The sequence below is a fragment of the Rhinoraja longicauda genome, chromosome 7 (assembly GCF_053455715.1).
Source record: "Rhinoraja longicauda isolate Sanriku21f chromosome 7, sRhiLon1.1, whole genome shotgun sequence".
Classification (NCBI taxonomy): domain Eukaryota; kingdom Metazoa; phylum Chordata; class Chondrichthyes; order Rajiformes; family Arhynchobatidae; genus Rhinoraja; species Rhinoraja longicauda.
The window spans coordinates 15186852-15204611 of record NC_135959.1 but is presented as its reverse complement, the minus strand read 5'-3'; the positions used below and the strand labels follow the sequence as shown (position 1 = coordinate 15204611).

At 42.3% G+C, this 17760-nt stretch overlaps 1 protein-coding gene across 1 annotated transcript; it reads right to left on the bottom strand.

Annotated features, from left to right (window-relative positions):
- Positions 1–1184: 1184 nt before the first annotated feature.
- LOC144595101 (dicarboxylate carrier UCP2-like) lies at positions 1185–17547 on the bottom strand. Its single transcript, XM_078402157.1, has 8 exons — positions 17369–17547; positions 16781–16939; positions 8755–8981; positions 5885–6092; positions 4775–4972; positions 3937–4038; positions 2659–2839; positions 1185–1712 (listed from the first exon to the last, which is right to left on the bottom strand). Exons 3-8 carry the CDS (start codon positions 8878–8880, stop codon positions 1598–1600), a joined length of 930 nt encoding a protein of 309 aa, XP_078258283.1. The 5' UTR covers positions 8881–8981; positions 16781–16939; positions 17369–17547; the 3' UTR covers positions 1185–1597.
- Between the last annotated feature and the right edge of the window lie 213 nt (positions 17548–17760).

The window sequence follows — 17760 nt, the reverse complement described above, 5'->3', positions numbered from 1 at the left end:
CGGGGACGTGACCCAAACTGGGGATGGCGCAGGGCAGAAGGCATGAGGCCGGGGAGGCAGTGTGAGCCGGGAGCAGTGCAGGGGCAGCTGGCGCAGCAAGCGGTGGGGAAGGTGACATGGTGGCAGTGCGAGCGGCAGTAAAAGGGCTGGCTGACTGCTATAACCAAAATCTGCTATAAAGAGGTCTGTTAAAGCAAGGATTTATTGTACAGCCCAAGGCCTTAATTTCTGTTGCCTCACAAGCAGAAGCCGAGCGAAACAGCTGAGTGAATGTTTGAGTTTGAGAATTGGAGGAGCCAGCAGTGAAGCAACCTGTTCTCAAGAGATGGTCCTACTAGGGTTTAGTTCAGAGATACAGCATGGAAACAGGCCCTTTGGCCCACTGAGTCCACACCGACCGGTGATCCTTGCACATTAACATTACCCTGCACATATTAGGGACAATTTTACATTTACACCAAGCCAATGAACCGACAAACCTGTACGCCTTTGGAGTGTGGGAAGAAACCGAAGATCTCCGAGCAAACCCGTGCAAGTCACAGGGAGAACATACAAACTCCAGGGTTGAAGAGGCAGCTGGTGGGCAAGAAAGAAATTAAGACCATAACTAAGAGCGAAAGGAACCTGCTCTGTACTCCAAGGATATTTTTAAGCTTCCACCCATACTACTCTACCTTTCCTGTTGTCTGTTAGCCAGACAATTCAGACTGCTGGCACGAGAGTGTTGCCCAGGACTGAAGTTTCTAATTCAAGGCATCATGCAAGTTCATTTCTTTCACTACATAACAGCAGTTTTCCAATAGGCATGTTGTACTCCAGAACCTAGGAGCTTTATAAAGACAGATAAGTTATGTGGACCACAATCAGCAATTAAATGATAAGTTATTAATGTAGGTTATATCATGGTTTGATGAATAAATATGGTTAGTATATTTGATTTGTTGTGGTCCTTAATCCTATTATTGTAATCAAACACACAGTGTAATGGTTTACATTGGAAGGGAGATAAAATGCAAATTGTTGTGCAAATTTGGAGTGAGGATTACATATATTGAAACCTAAACCTGCTCAGCAAGAAAAAAAGACTTCTCTCCGAAAAAGAAGTAAATTTAAGATTCTTGGAAAACAAAGATCTTCAATCATTCTTAAATGTATGTCTTGTGGTGGAAAAAAACACTTTGCACTTTAACAGGAGAATCAGTTTTATTGATTTGAAGTAAACTCAGACATTTTCAAAAAGAACAGCATTGTTTTAATGAAATCCCAGACTACCACTCCAGACCTTGTGTTTGGTACTTTTTAAAGTCTTCCAAATTGCTACTGGATTTTTAACTAGCTTACTGATAAAATGGATCCTTTCTTCTGGTCTATTCAGGTTTTGCAACAAGTTTCTAATCTTCTGCAGTGGGAGAGAAAATGGTTGAGACAGTTCCATAGTGTCTGCATGGTCCCTAGTATCACAATCTTTGGTAACTGCTCAAGGCCAAGAGATAGATTGTGCCCAAAGATAAGGAAATCAAGAAGAAATAAATATCATTCAATAATAGAACATTAGTTTTGAAACTATTTCAAGCAAAAAACAGTGCATCACATTTGTTTACAGAGAAGATTCTCGGGAGAGTCTAACAACCATCAAAGCTCGTTTCAGCTGTTCATAGGTAATGAACATCACGATGTTCCATGATCCCAAGCGTAGAAATGATGGCATAAACCTGGAATGAAATAAATACACAAGATTATCAGGGTGTATGTACAAAGCGCTTGCGCTTCTGAACAGTTTTGTTTGGAGATACAGCATATAAATAGGCCCTTTGGCCCACCAATATTATCAGTTTGTGGTGGCTCCCAAGGGTCGGGCCATATCACTATCGAACCCCTCGGCACGGGAATGGACCAGTCCGGGGGCGGCCCTTAGCTACAAGGATAAAGGGCAGGAGTTTAGGCGCGATCGCTCTCTTGCAGACCCGACTGGACAAGAGAACAACAGCTAATAAATTCCCTCCCAAAATACCTGGCTCCTCGCCTTCATTTCGGGCTTATCGATGCGCCACAAGTTCATCATATTTAATACTGTAAATTAAAATGTTTCAAAATGACACTTATGATTTTTGCAAAGTTTAGTTTCCACCATCCAGGATTCATTTTAAACCAAGATGAAATCGTTCAATTTTCTAGCCTAAAATGGGAAGTAGCTGAAGAACAAACCAAGTTTCATTGTGGAATTAATGTTTTGTTTAAAAAATGTTCTGCTTTTCAAAAAAATTCACTGGCTTAGTGATTATTGGTGTGCTATCTATCAGCTGCCTTCCATGTCTTTGTACTCTCCCAGTCTGTTCAACTTTTCATCTCAATAACATGCACCTCTCCGAAGAACACTCAGCAACACTATATGAGTCACCATTTTATGACAAAAGCAAATAGTGCAGATGAAATAAGTTCATAAGATATAGGAGCAGAATTAGGCCATTCGACCCATCGCATCTGCTCCACCATTCAATCATGGCTGATCTATCTTTCCCTTTCAACTCCATTCTCCTGCCTTCTCCCTGTAACTTCTGACACCCTGGTATCTATTCGGTGTTCTTTGACAGCCTCTCTTCAGAGCAGCTGCATTACAGATTTTGTGCTGCGTTAGGAATGCCAAAGGCAAGCACTCACCCTTTATAGAAAGCTGTAACACCTTCTTTTGTAAACATGGTGACTGCACAGTTCAAGGCACTGTTGTATTGGCCAGGGGCAGAGTTCATGTATCTTGTCTTCACTACATCAACAGGCGAAGCTATGACAGTTGTGCAGAATCCAGCACCAATAGCCGAAGAGAAATGACATGGAAGGTTATCTGCAAGGAAAACAATAAAACATTGGTTTCTGCATTCATTTGAGCAACCTGGGTTGGTAGAACTCAAGACTTGTCATCATACTTCCAAAAATTAGGTGTAGAACCTACTAAAAAAACACTAATATTTGTTCCAAGTAACTGTCATTTTACAGGAGTTTATTGTTACGCTGGAAAATAATCACCAACAATTTTTCACTTGGAGGTTAGTTTAAAAAGATAGATATGCACATGTTGAGAAGGATGTGATGAGAAAAGTTTTAATGAGTAGGATGTGAAGTGGCATGGTGAAGACACACATATTAGAGTAGTGGTACAAGTCTCCTTGGTGTAGAACACAGAATCATGCTGCTGTCAAAAAGGACCAAAAAGTGTCAATAGGACATGCCCAGGATATACCAGGAAAAGCCACATACTTTTCTTTTTAGGGAGACTGTATTGCAGCTGATAGAGCTGCTGCCTCACAGCACCAGATACCTAGGTTCGATCCTGACCTTGGGTCTGTGTGGAGTTTGCACATTCTCTCATGGGTTTTACCCGGGTGCTCTGGTTTCCTCACAGCTCCCAAAGAAGTGCAGGTTTGTAGGTTAATTGGCTCTGTAAAATTGCACCTAATGTGCAGGGAGTGGATAAGAAAGGATAACAGAACTAATGAACAGGTGAATTTGGTCAGCATAGTGGGTCAAAGGGCCCGTTTCCATATTGTATCTCTAAACTAATCAAATCAATACAGACCTTCTCTCTCACCCCCCCCCCCCCCCCCTCCACACCAAGATTAATTCCTCTGGCTTCACTATTGACAGCCCTTTCATCCTCGTCTCACACATTGTCTCTTCATCCCTGGTCTTTGTCCAACTATCTACCCCTTCAAAAAACCCACCCTCACCTGCATCCACCAATACCTCCAATATAGGGGAACCACTCTCAAGCATTTATACTATACACATTTGCTCAACTGGAACAATTTGGGAATGCTTTCATTCCCAACTAATTCCAACATTAGAAATAACTTTAACAATACTGGGTCCGTTAAATATGTAATCACAATTTAACTTTTCAATGCATCAATCATTCAAGATGATCGATCGTCCAACGCTTACCAGTCAAGAGACCATTCTCGAGCAACAGATCTTTGATCAGATCGTAAGTCACAAGCTCTGTGCAGTTCACGATGGCATTACGAGCGATATTTGGTAGAGTGCCTATAAGTTAAGTAGATAAGATGTAAGATTGCTAATTCACAACAATGTCTATGAGAGATTACTAATCAATAAATTTGAACTACCAACTGGCCGACAATGGAGCTCTGCGATGTAATGGTACAGGATAAGATATTATTACTGATTGGCATTGTTCTTTGAAGAATACCAACTTTAATGTGAGCTCTGAAGTTATCCCGAGAATTGTGAAGTGACCGGTTACAGAAACTACTGGGAGCTGTGGCCTAAAACAAGACTTGGATGGAGTCTGCCCCAAATTTGAAGTTAAAGGTTTACAATTAAATGCAGATAAAATAATTTTCAAACCTTTTCATCTCAACTACTTGATGTGCAGGTTGTTCTACATTTGAACAAATTCTGCCAGTTATTAAAAGCAGGAGGCCCATGAATGTCTAGCTGAACGAGCTTCAGTAATTAGAATCCAATTGCTACTAAGAATTTCAAAAAGATTCAAGGCCGCTAATAATATTGTCTAATGAAAAGGATGGACAATCAGTTGAATTTATTTTTGCCAAGGGCTGTACTGCTAACACCATTCCTGTCAATTAAGCAAAGCACTTTAACAAATAACATGTCCATTGTCTATTCTCGCAAAATATTCCCATTTTTTCCCTTATCAATTGTTGCCTTATCAAACCGCCCAATTCATGGAAAGACATGAGCCCACCACAATTAAATGAAATCCCAAATAAAAGTGTATTACATATCAGAATCACACCTTTCCATAGACCCCGTAAACCTTCCTCCTTGGCGATGGTTTTGTAGGCTTCAATGGTGCCATTGTATCTTCTGTTTGGACCGGATACATTTGCTTGTGCTTGAAACCTTACTTTCACCACATCGGTTGGTTGGGCAAACGCCACAGCCATGGCTCCTGTGGTGGAGCCAGCAAGTAGTCGGCTGCCAATGCTAACATCTGAAGAAATTAACCACTTATTAAAAACTTGATATCAGATGAATCTGTACTAAATTTATGAATGTAAATTTTCAAAACTAAATTAAAAAACGCGAGGAAACAAGTTATTTGACCAGTGTTGCTCATTACTGGCAAAACCAGTAATGGGCAATGCCATTGTGTACGAAGGAAGGAACTGCAGATGCTGGTTTACCCTGAAGATAGACATAAAATGCTTGAGTAGCTCAGCGGGTCAGGCAGCATATCTGGATAAAAGGAAAATGTGACTTTTCAGGTCTTCAGACAGTCGGGGAGAGGGGAAACTGACATGAAGAAGTACAAAGAACAAATGAATGAAGGGATTGCAAAAGGACAAATTAAAGATGACTAAGGAAAAATGTGTTTGTCCTTTGTTCTATGCCACTGACACTATTGGCCATTGCTGAATAATTTGTAAACCTGTTGCAAGCAGCAGCCAGAATCACTGTCCAAGCTCTCAGTTCTAGAATTTTCTTTGGGGTTGTCCTGGTGATCAGATAAAGAGATTCTGGTCAGGTTTCCACTGGGCGTTGCCAGGCAGACAGTACCTTGGGAAAAATTCATAACACGAGTACCTGATGCGAATACAAAGCAGGAATAAAAGCGGGTCACTTTCCTGCAATCTGAAACTAGCACGCAGAGAGAAAAATGTTCAAATTACTGAGCAGTCTACAAGTCTTCCAGTTCAGTGGAACCTTGTTTAGAAACATTTAAATGCATTCATTTGGTTTACCCATCACCAAATTATTAAAGGTTCCTCCTACACTGGCTGCTGCATGAAATTATATTCAAGATAGATTTTTATTAAAATACCCACAAAACTCTCTTATTTGGAATTGTGCATTCTTCTACAGCAATATGTCACTAAGATAAGTAGTTAAATGTTACACTTACGTTCAGATCCTTTGTTGTAGAACTGTTTCACAGAATCGTAGAGTCCAATACGTACGGAAGCAAAGCTCATCTGACGTTGGAGACCAGCCACCAGACCACTATAGAGGCTTCTTGGTCCCTCGTTCTTGACCATTGTGGCCATGGTGCCAAAGACACCTCTATACTTTAAGTTAGTCATCTCTGCAGCAGACTTGGATTCCCCTTGAATCTGTGCAGGACAAAAATTGGATGAACATCCGAAATTGTGACTTGGGCTCAGCCCAACTCACATGTAGACTAGTCTAGTCTAATACTTAGTCATCCCAGATTCGGCACTTGGTCATCACAGGGCAATTCCAGCTTGTAAACTGTTATTTGTAGGGGAAAAAAAATTGCATATATAGAAATATAGTAAGTAGAGGTTTGATGAGAAGCACGTTTCATCATTTGTTATTACTTACTGTTCATAGAAGCTAAAGTGGGCAATGCAGCACAAGAACTAAACACCAAATCAGAAAAAAAGGTAAAGATGATAAATTTACACTATTAGTTGTGACATAGATGCAGATACAAGAGGTTAGCATGCAGTTAAGCAATACTCCATGCAGTGGAAATGTGTTTTATGAGATTATGTACAGAAAGCATGTTGAACTCAGTGCCCGAGTTGGTTCTGTTGACATCACCCAAGAATCAGTGTTAAAATCATGTATTGTCCTTCCACTGACTAGTATGGGAGATAGTTTGCATGTTAAAAAAGCTTTTCATTGTACCTCGTTACACGTGACAATAAAGTAAACTAAACTAAAAGAAACTGCTCCTCATTTAAACACCACCAAACTTGGTTCCTTCATGCTGGTGGTATAGGTTCCTCTCCTTGTGGGCTTAGGCGGTCCCTCAGGATGGAGGACAGTTCTTCAAGCTGAGGAGGTAGATGTAGCCAGTGTGGGTCCATGGACGTTGCCACAGGGATGACCTTGTGGATAGTTTGGGAAGATTATTATCCTCCTGGCATTTACATAGAAAATAGGTGCAGGAGTAGGCCATCTGGCACTTCGCGCCAGCACCACCATTCAATATGATCATGGTTGATCATCCAAAATCAGTACCCCGTTCCTGCTTTCTCCACATATACCTTGATTCCGTTAGCCCTAAGAGCTATATCTAACTCTCAACTCTTCTGTGGCAGAGAATTCCAGAGTCACAACTCTGGCTGAAAAAGTTTTTCCTCGTCTCAGTCCTAAATGGCCTACCCCTTATTCTTAAACTGTGACCCCCTGGTTCTGGACTCCCCCAATTTACACTGGGCTTCTGTGCTCCATCCAGATGACGGATAACATTAATAACGGACTCTCAATAACATTTAATAATTTTCCTCTTTTTCTTTCATCATAGGAAGCCATTCAACTGATCAAATCTTGACAGCTGAGCATTGCCATCAGCCCGATCCTCCCTCTTATTTCACGGTAACCTATTCGGTCACACACAAACCCTAGGGGTAACTTACAGTAGCCAAACTACCAACCAGCAAGTCTTTGGGATGCACGTGGAATCCAGAGCCCCTGGGGAAACATACAGTCTCCTGGAGAATCTGCAAGACAACACTAGAGGTGGCAAGGATGAAACCCAGGCTGATGGAACTATGTGGCTGCAGCATTATCCAAACCATTCTACTGCCTTTGTACCAGGAGTTCTCAAGAGTTCAAAGGTCTTTTATTGTCACGTGTACCGATTAAGGTACAGTGATATTCGAATTAGTATAGATGTGACAATTTTTCCAACAACCTTGAATCTTTTATTCCTTCCCCCAGTCCACCTGGTAATCTTGTGATGAAGCTCAACTTGTCAGCTCAGTGTGGTCTACCCACGAGCCCACAGAGCAGAAGATGTTGCAGTTGGTTTCGTGAAACCAGCTAATTGATTGAGGATTCTTTTTTTTTTTTAAACGGCCAGGATTGGTTGCATCTTTCCAGTGAATCATAGTTACTGCTATAACAAGTGCACATCTCTGAAGCCCACAGGGGGGCAGGAGTCACAGTTGCCCCAAAAGACCATGAACTTTCTTCTGGGGTTGAGGTCTTTATCTTCAAATATTCCATTCACCTCAGACAGCAAAAGACTGATGTGCACTGAAAATGGCGAATTTTAACATCAATGTCCATCTTCAATGAGAAGTGGGTCCCAAGACATGAAAGCGATCCACCTTTTCAAGGGTCTCAAAGTGGGGACCTCAATTGCCCATAGGAAATTTTGTTCTCCACCAATTTGTTCCTGCTGTAGCTTTACTTAGCCAGGCCCATTCTCCATGTGTGCGTCTGTAAGCAAATTGTTGATGACTTGGAGCTCTTGTCTCCAAATGTGTGCTCACTCAAGCACCATCTACATCTCAATGCTTTAAATTGGATTGACCTTGGGTCCAAGGAGCCACGGTTGAACAGTTTCACATTGGTCCTGCAGACTGACTTCACTCCAACAGGAATCTTACAGGCAGGGTATAGCATTAGTGTGTTCAGGTAGTTTTGATACTGCTTTGGCATTCGGCTTGGTTTTCTTAGTTGAGCCCTTATCCTAGTGTTATAGCACGTACTTTGTGTTTTAATAGTAATTACAGTGGAAGATGGAGAAATGTGTTAAATGCAAAGTCCCTGATGACTGCTCTCCCTTAATCTGAGCTAAAATTTAACAATGCTTATAATAACAAATGAGATAGAACAAATTTTGTTACAAAGTGTGTTTTCGGCATATTTCAAAAATGGTTAATAAATTAACTGTCAGTTAAAGTCAGAGGGAGGAAAAAAATACGAAAAAATGCATCAGGCCAAGTCAGATGGTATGCCAATGAGTTTTCTGCCCCAAAGCCATGTACTTACATCAGGCGAGTATCAGGATCTTACCTGTAATCTGACTTTAGCAGTATCCAAAGGGAAGGTAAACAAGTCAGCTATGCAGGCAGCTGTTCCAGCACCAATGAATTTCACTGTGGCTGTGGGAGGAACGTCTGTAGGCTTGAATCCAACCATTTTCAGCAAAGTTATAATCAGCAACAAGGTGATAAAATCCTGCTGTGTCTTGCAGGAATGGGTAAAGAGTGACGGACAAGACAAATGGACTCTGCCCGAGCCTGTAAAACAGAGAACAAAAGCTTTCTTCAGTATTATCATCAGATATCCAACATCCTCACTGCAGTTTCTGGGATGCTGTATAAATCGTAAGGTTGGAACAGTCCCAGCTTCTGCTTGGAATTCAGATGATGACATCTGGGGGGTAATAATGGTACATTATGTACAATTTGTTTCGTGGCTAGACTCGTGTTGGATTTAGTTTTAGTGTTAGAGATACAGCGTGGAAACCGGCCCATCGAATTGTGCCGACCAGCGATCCCCATACACTAGCACTATCCTGACAATCTACAATCTTTACCGAAGCCAATTAACCTGCAAGTCTTTGGAGTGCAGGAGGAAACTGGAGGAAACCCATGCGGTTATGGGAACAATATACAAACTCCGTACAGACAGCACCCGTGTTCAGGATAGAACCCGGGTCTCTAGATCTAGTTTTAATGCAAGAGTGCAAAGATTTAAAAGGGACCCATGGGGGAGGGGGGTCAACTTCTTCCGCAGAGGGCGCTGCATATAGGGAACGAGTTGCCAGAGGAAGTGCAGAGGTGGGAATAACTACAACATTTAAAAGACACATAGACAGGAAAGGTTTGGAGGGATATGTGCCAGGCAGTCGACTGGGACTGGCTGGGTTAAGCAACTTGGTCAGTGTGGATGAGTTGGGCTGAAGATGAGCTCCAACATTTTCCCCTTTCCTGAACACAAGGGCATAATAAGTAAATAGTGCAAAGAGCTTGCCACCTTTATGGGAGGAGAGTGCTGAAAGGAGGACCCATGTTAAATATGCTTCATTCATTTCAACAATGAAACATAGAAACATAGAAAATAGGTGCAGGAGTAGGCCATTCGGCCCTTCGAGCCTGCACCGCCATTCAATATGATCATGGCTGATCATCCAACTCAGTATCCCGTACCTGCCTTCTCTCCATACCCCCTGATCCCTTTAGCCACAAGGGCCACATCTAACTCCCTCTTAAATATAGCCAATGAACTGGCCTCAACTACCTTCTGTGGCAGAGAATTCCACAGATTCACCACTCTCTGTGTGAAAAAAAACATTCTCATCTCGGTCCTAAAAGACTTCCCCCTTATCCTTAAACTGTGACCCCTTGTTCTGGACTTTCTCAACATCGGGAACATAGAAACGCCTCGAAAGAGTCCTGTTGGGAATTTTTGGGCACAAATGTATCAGTGCTGGTGGATTAACCCAGTGGACTGAGCGCAAGTGTTCCACAAAGTGATCACCCAACCCGCATCTCCCACACTGTGCCATTAGCGGGTGGCCTTCTGCACTGTTACAACGAGGTCCTATGAATGCCTGCGAAACAGCACCACATCTTCCATCTGTGCACAATGCAGCTCAGTTGTCCTGTATATTGGCCCCATTTTTGTTTTATTAATCATCCCTTCGCTGCCCTCTTGCCCGAAAGTAGAGGACATGCCCAGTCTGACTTGTCTTCTGGAAAGGGAAAATGTTGGAGCTCATCTTCAGCCCAACTCATCCACACTGACCAAGTTGCTCAACCCAGCCTGTCCCAGTCGACTGCCTGGCACATATCCATCTCTTCCTGCTGTGCATTTCACAACTCCCATGTTCTTCGATCAATATTCTCCCTCTGACTGGTCCCTTTCACTCATTAAGTGCATAACCAATGTGTACAGCTCATCCCCACGATCGCCCTCGTTTGAACCCATCACAAACGTTCCACCATCCCAACTACTGATTCACAAGTTTCTCTTCTTCTCAGTTCTGACAAAGAATCTTTGACCTGAAACATTAACACAGTTTCTCTTCCCACATATGCAGCCTGACATGCTGAGTATTTTTAGCATCTTGTTTTTACATTTCCAGCATCCATGCATTTTAAATATTCATCTAGGGCAACATCCCTTTCAAATTTAAAACAAAATCAATTGCCACTTCATTTGGATTCTTTCATTGGAAAAGGACATTTAGGAATACACATCATTTTTTTTATTTAAAAGAAACTGTCATATTGAAATTCTTGGTGTAGGAAAGAACTGCAGTTGCTGCTTTACACCAAAGGTAAACAAAATGCTGGAGTAACTCAGTAAGCAGCAGCATCCCTGGAGAGAAGGAATGGGTGACATTCCAGGTCAAGACCTTTATTCAGACTGAGAGTCAGGGGAGAGGGAAATGAAAGATATAACCGGCTATATAGAGAGATATGGAACAAAGAAATGAAAGATGCAATATAGAAACGATGATCGGGGTAGCAGTCCATTGTTAGCTGTGGTGATCTCCAAGCTCCATTTCTCACTCAAGGAGGGAGTGTCCTGCTGGGACCGATGTTTTAGGAGCAGGTGCAATGGAGATCTGGTTTAAACAAACCTTAAATCCAGCAGCTTTGTCATTTGCACTGCTCACCAGCTGTGGAAGGCTGAAATGAGCACACCTTATTAATTCAAGCTTCCATCTCCCACAGGACTTGTTAATTTGTATTTTGCACACAGTGTTTCCCCTGGAGCATGGGACATGTGTACAGGAATATTTTGCACAGAAATGTCAGCAAGTCCTTGTGAAACATCAAAGCCTTGTAAAAACTAGCTCTCTATTCTGCAGTCGTCACAAAAGCCGGATAATTGGTCATCACTTTGCTGTCTGTGCAGAATTGGCATGTACAAATTAGATAGCTTCAAGTCCCTGCCTTTTTATTTTTAGGAGCAAGGTGTTAGACCAACGTAAAAATTCTAAATCAAGCAAGGAAATTGCTCATTAGAGGCTGCTGCACAAGCAGCAGTTCCAGTCTTTGATCAAGATCAAAGTAACATAGCAAGAAACAGGCCCCCTTGGTCCTCCCAATCCACATTAAGGGATGGAGGTTTTCATTTGTTTTCCAAAAAAAAAATCCGGTCCAAGTACTGCAGATGTAGCTAGTACAGGGAAAATGTTAGTTTTGAAGTAGATGCTACAGTAACATTCTTTCCATAATACTGGGGTGGAGATTAATTTAATGGAAATTATGACACAGTAAACAAAGTGACCCATTTTCCATTGCAAAAAAACATCCGGGGAGTCTGGAACTCTTTGCGCAAGAGCGAACAGCAACCCTGCCTGGATTTTAAAAGACAACTGGATCACCAGTTCTACAAACTACAAGGCTATGAAATTTTCCTGATTTTGGTCCATTTTTGGCCAACATGGACAAAAGATAAATGGCTTCCTGTGTCACAGGTGTACACATTAACACATAAAACAAAGGATGCATGTATAAACCCATTTATAAATACTTTCTTTTTTGTGTGCGGATCTATTCTCCCACTGCAGTCCTGAACAAGGTTTAAACTGAGACTTCAGCTGTTTGTTAGTCTCCACCAACATCAATTGACCTGCAACAATTTCCCTACAGTGTCTTAGTTTCACATTGTCCCAATGGTTTGTAGCGTTAGATAATAGCCACTGTTCAAACCTGATAAATTGAAAAGGAGGAAACAAAACAGGAGATAACTTGGCACCACCCTATGATTCTGCTTGCTTTTAAACATTTTGATATAATTAGCCTGTTGTTGAGGAAGGAACAGCAGCTACGTAATGAAAGGGCTGGAACACAATTGGTCAATTCTGTTGCTAGCTTAGACTGAAACTCGGGGAACATCTGCTCTGCCCAATGAAACCGATGCAACAAGACAAATAACTGTCTCCACTTTTGTCAAGGAACATTTAAAGCCAGAGGGGAAAAAAGAAAAACTTATTGCACAAGTTAAAAATGTTCTTAGAAAAAAAAGGACACTCATTACAGGTGGATATGTGTCATAAATTACCCGAACAGGAACAAACAACTGTAGGTGATTCATGGCAAATTCAGAACTCTGCTTTCAATCGTGTATGCCCAGGGCTGTGCCTGCTAGAGTATTATGAAAATCACACTGCTATTATTTATTATTCTTCCAGCATACAAGGTGCCTAAAAGCCCAAGTGGCTGTTTTTCACCCTCTGATGCAGTGATACAGATACTAATCTGCTGGCTGACTGGAAAAAAACACCAGCTCTGCAAGAGAAACAGCTCACTGATGTAAACAGCGCAAGAATGTCTTTGAAATTCCACTGTAGTCAACCACCAAAACCACTCTTACAGCATCTTTAAAAATGCCTTTGGATCCTTTGTTTAAAAAAAGCATGTGACAAAAAAGCAACAATGGCTTGTTGATGGCGAAAGAGAAAATGGTTAAAAAAAATAATAAAGCCTAGAACCAATTAGGGTTGTTTATCAATCATTTAAAGCACCAGCTGTTTTTTTGAGGAAGCTTTTATTGTGGTTTTGGGTTGTTCTTTTTATAGAGTCGTGCAGTGCATAAACAGGTCTGGTGCATGCCTAACCTGAAATGCTGACTCATTACTGTTTTCCTTCAAGATACTGCCTGACATTCCCAAGTTTTTCTGGTGTTCTGGTTTCTAGAATATGCAGCATCTTTTGTATTATTGTCCACATAATTGAACCCTTTCACACACAATGTCCACACTGATGTTATTTTGCCTGTCGATAATGGCCCCATTAATCCATACAAGGTCCATACCCTTCCACATATATCATATATATACAGCCGGAAACAGGCCTTTCCGGCCCACCAAGTCCGTGCCGCCCAGCGATCCTCGTACATTAACACTATCCTACACCCACTAGGTACAACTAGTCCACATGTTGTAGACTACCTAAATAAACTCAAATACAATAACCTGTATCCAATTCAACCACCTCCTCTGGCAGTGTGTTCCTCATACTACTTAAAATCTTACTCCTAATTAACCTCTAAAACTCCCTACTCTCGCCTTAAATTATATCCCTACCATGGGGGGGGGATAATTCTGACCATCTACTCCCTCTATGCCTCTCACAAACTTTAACCAACCTCCAGGAAAAACAAGCACAGTCCACTTAATTTCTCCATACAATTAACAACTTCCAATCTAGGCGCAACATCCTGGTGAATTTCATTTGCACTCTCTACACATTCACATCGTTCCCACAGTGTGATGACCAGAACAGCACAGGATACTCCAAGTGCAGCCTAACAAGTTTGTAAAGTTGCAACACAATGTCCCAACTTTTAGATTTTGCATTGAATGCCCCAACCTTGGAAGCATGCATACCACCACTTCACCATATGCCTTCTTCACCACTAGCGACCCCTGTTGCCACTTGCACAAAACCTACTGACTCATCTCTAGCTGTTAATATTCTTTGATGAAAGTGGAAGCAGTTATTTGTCTTGCTGTGTTGGTGTCATTTGGGTAAAACAGATGTCACCCAGTAACAGGACTGATGCAAAATTCACAACTGTAGTTTTAATAGAGTATCAATCATTACTGTGCCGTCATTTTTATACAAAAGTGGCGCAGCAGTAAACTTGCTGCCTTATAGCCCCAGACACCCAGGTTCAATACTTGTCTGTACGGATTTTGTACATTCTCCCTGTGACCACATGGGTTTTGTCCAGGTGCCCCGGTTTTTCCTCCCACATTCCAAAACCTGCAGATTTGTAGATTAATTGGCCTCAGTAAATGGACCCTAGTCTGTAGGATGAAACTAGAGTACAGGGATTCATGTGGAGTCGTTGGGCCAAAGGGTTTGGGAATCCAAATACACCCATACCCCTTTATTTACCCGATTTGTTATATTCTCAAAGGAACATTGACAAAGTTGCTAAACATTATTTCCTTTTCCTAAAACTGTATTGACTCTTGTTTGCCTTTAGAATGCTGTCATAATGCTGATAATGCTAATCATAATGCCCATTTCTAGCCTAAACTTTCATAATTCTGCCCAGTGCACAGGCCTCCACTTTAACAAGGTGATAAAAACAAAATCCCAGAAGTAATTCAGCTCCTGAGTGTGGACAAAATAGAAGCAAGAAAGATTGAACTGCATATCATAAACAACAAACTAGAATAGTAAACACCAAATTATTTATTCCTGCATTATGGACAATGAGGGTAAACAGAGTTGTTGCTTTTTATTGATTATGCCACTGGAGTTGACATTTAAGGGTCAACTGCAGGCCAGGTAAGGGCACCAGATCCTTGTCCACTGCACTGCACCAAATGCAAGAAGCAGATCTCCCATCTGTGTTTTTTATTAATTGATGCCTTTTGACTTGCACCAATCATCCCTCTGGTCATTTAATCTTCAGTATCCATCATCGGGCTCTTTCATCTTTTGTTCCTGCCCCCTCCGTGTTCATAAATGCCGAACTCCCATCCTTCACAACACCAACCTTTCCAGTTCCACCATTTAAAAAAAAGCTGCTAGTCTAAAATATCTCCTAACACAAGCACTTGGTGCCTTGCTACAAGTAACATAATTCCTTTTATAATGAGACGTATTGAATTACTTGTTCAATTTTAATGACGGGCACGTCACAAGAACTACATTATTCAGCTCGTGATTAATCCGGGGCAATTTGAAGCGAGGTAACTGCCAACAAATGGGAAATACAAAGACCCAATGTGAACATTTCTCAAGAATGCAAAGTTAGACAAAGTGCTGGAGTAACTCAATAGGTCAGGCAGCATCTGGAGAAAAAGAATGGGCGACATTTCAGGTCAGGACTCTTCTTCAGACTAAAGGTGGGGTGGGAGAGAACTGGGGACATAAAAAGGCCATAACAAATCAGGGCCACCACCAGATAACCAAATCTCTTTGTGTCCAACTTCGGTATAAACCAGTATCTGTAGTTTCTTCCCGCACAGGCAGAATCCAAAGTATTCCATCTTTAATACTAGGGATGGATGGCATAAAATTCTCAGAGTTGGAGTACAAGAATTTTACATTACTTTGGGGAGGAAACTTGCTAATCTTGCCCATTTCTATCCTAAATGAGGATCCAGAGCCACTACGTATGGCAAGGAATGGCTGATGCTAGTTTATACCAAAGAAAGACACAAAATGCTCAGTGACACAACTCAGTGGGTCAAGCAGCATCACTGGAGTAAAGGATTAGGTAGCATTTCAGCTCGAGCCACGAATCAGGTCAACTACTTCAGGTGACATGAAGTCACCTAATCCGACCCGAAATGTCACTCATTCCTTCTCTCCGGAGATGCTGCCTGAGTTACTCCAACTTTTTAAGTCTACATCCAAGAGGTGCTGTCTGACCCACTGAGTCATTCCAGCACTTCGTGTGTTATTACATCAGCAGGTCTTTGTGTCCACTAAATTAGATCGTACCATACGATAGGATGGGATATGAGAGAAATGTATTTATCCCAGGAGGGAAATTGATCTGCCCACAGATATAAAAACACATGAAACATGAAAGTAAAGTCAGGAGTGGAAAGGCTGGTTTATACCGAAGATTTGGGGGGGGGGGGGGGGGGGGAGGGGGAGTCAGTCTACCCCACCACAGATGGGGGAGGAGTTGTAATGTTTGATAGCCACAGGGAATCTCCTGTGGCGTTCTGTCCTGCATCTTGGTGGAACCAGTCTGTTGCTGAAGGTACTGAAGTCGTGGCCTGAATGATAGAACCACTGCATTTGATCCAATTCAGTGAGAGGACACACAGTCACGTTGTCTAACCCTCCCTCTCCACTCTGTCACTTGACAGGGAATACTAAGAAAGTCTTTAATCAAGGCTCACTGCTAAGGTTACATTTGCCCATCCCCACCACAGGAAATGCCCACGTCCCTATGATATCAACATGGTGCATCGGGGAGGGGGAGGGGAGGAATGAGTCAGGCCAGAGGCCGTGGAAACTGTGGGGGTGGGGGGGGGAAGGGGAAGTATCGTACAGTAAAGCTCTGTGTGGAAACCCGGAAGAGACAGTGAAGGATTTGTAGCTACCTTTGGTCAGGTGCAGCGAGCCAGCGCAGTTACAGACGAGCCCAACAGGATTCTCTAAAAGTATCCCGCTCGTTGTATCCCCTTCTAACTATGGCTTGGCTCTGCCGTTGATCCATAGAAAGTTCAGAAATGAAACGCCAAATGATCATAGTACAGGTTCTGAAACGAGAAAGAACATCCATCACAAGCCAGTTAGTTAGTTCACTGCCGTTAACCGATACAACCCGTTGTAAACCAGTCCTGGCTTTAATGTTGCAATTCATGTCATGTCCCCGGGCACAGACAGTACACGCGGGGGGGGGGGGGGGGGGAAGAAAACGGGAATGGCTCAGTTGTTTCTAAATTAATTATCCTACTTCTACGTAAACCCGAAAAAGTAATAAAATATCTATTTCTTTATAAGGTTTCAAGTAATCCTGAAAAAGCCATGAAATCTTCCCATCTCAATAATAACAACAACAACAACCCCCCCCCCCCCCCCCCCCACTCGCTCTAAACACAAATGGCAATAAATATTCTTGCAAAACGGGTCTTTAAAAAGTGAACCATTTTCCCGCACCGGATTAATTAATTATTATTTTTAAAAACCTGTTAATGAAGTTAGTCCCTTTTCTTCCAGGCGATGGTTGGATGGATGGATGGATGGATGGATGGATGGATGGTGTGTGAATGCGCTGCCGCTGTAGCACTCAGGGCAGGCGGGCCGGGGTTGTAACCTGGACTCGATCTTTACACGGGACGGCCGGCAACAGCAAGTGCTCCTGCAGCTCCTTAAATACACCGCAACCCCCTCTCCTCCCCTCCCCTCTGGCCGGCGTCAGCACAACTTCACCGCCCCCTCAACAATGGGGGTTGGACTCTCTCTGTCTCTCTCTCTGCATCATTCATCCCACAAGGCTGACTGTGGCCAAGGGTTGCGTGCTGGGCACCGAGTTTTAAAACATATATATATATATATTTCCCCTGTTATCTCTGTGCTT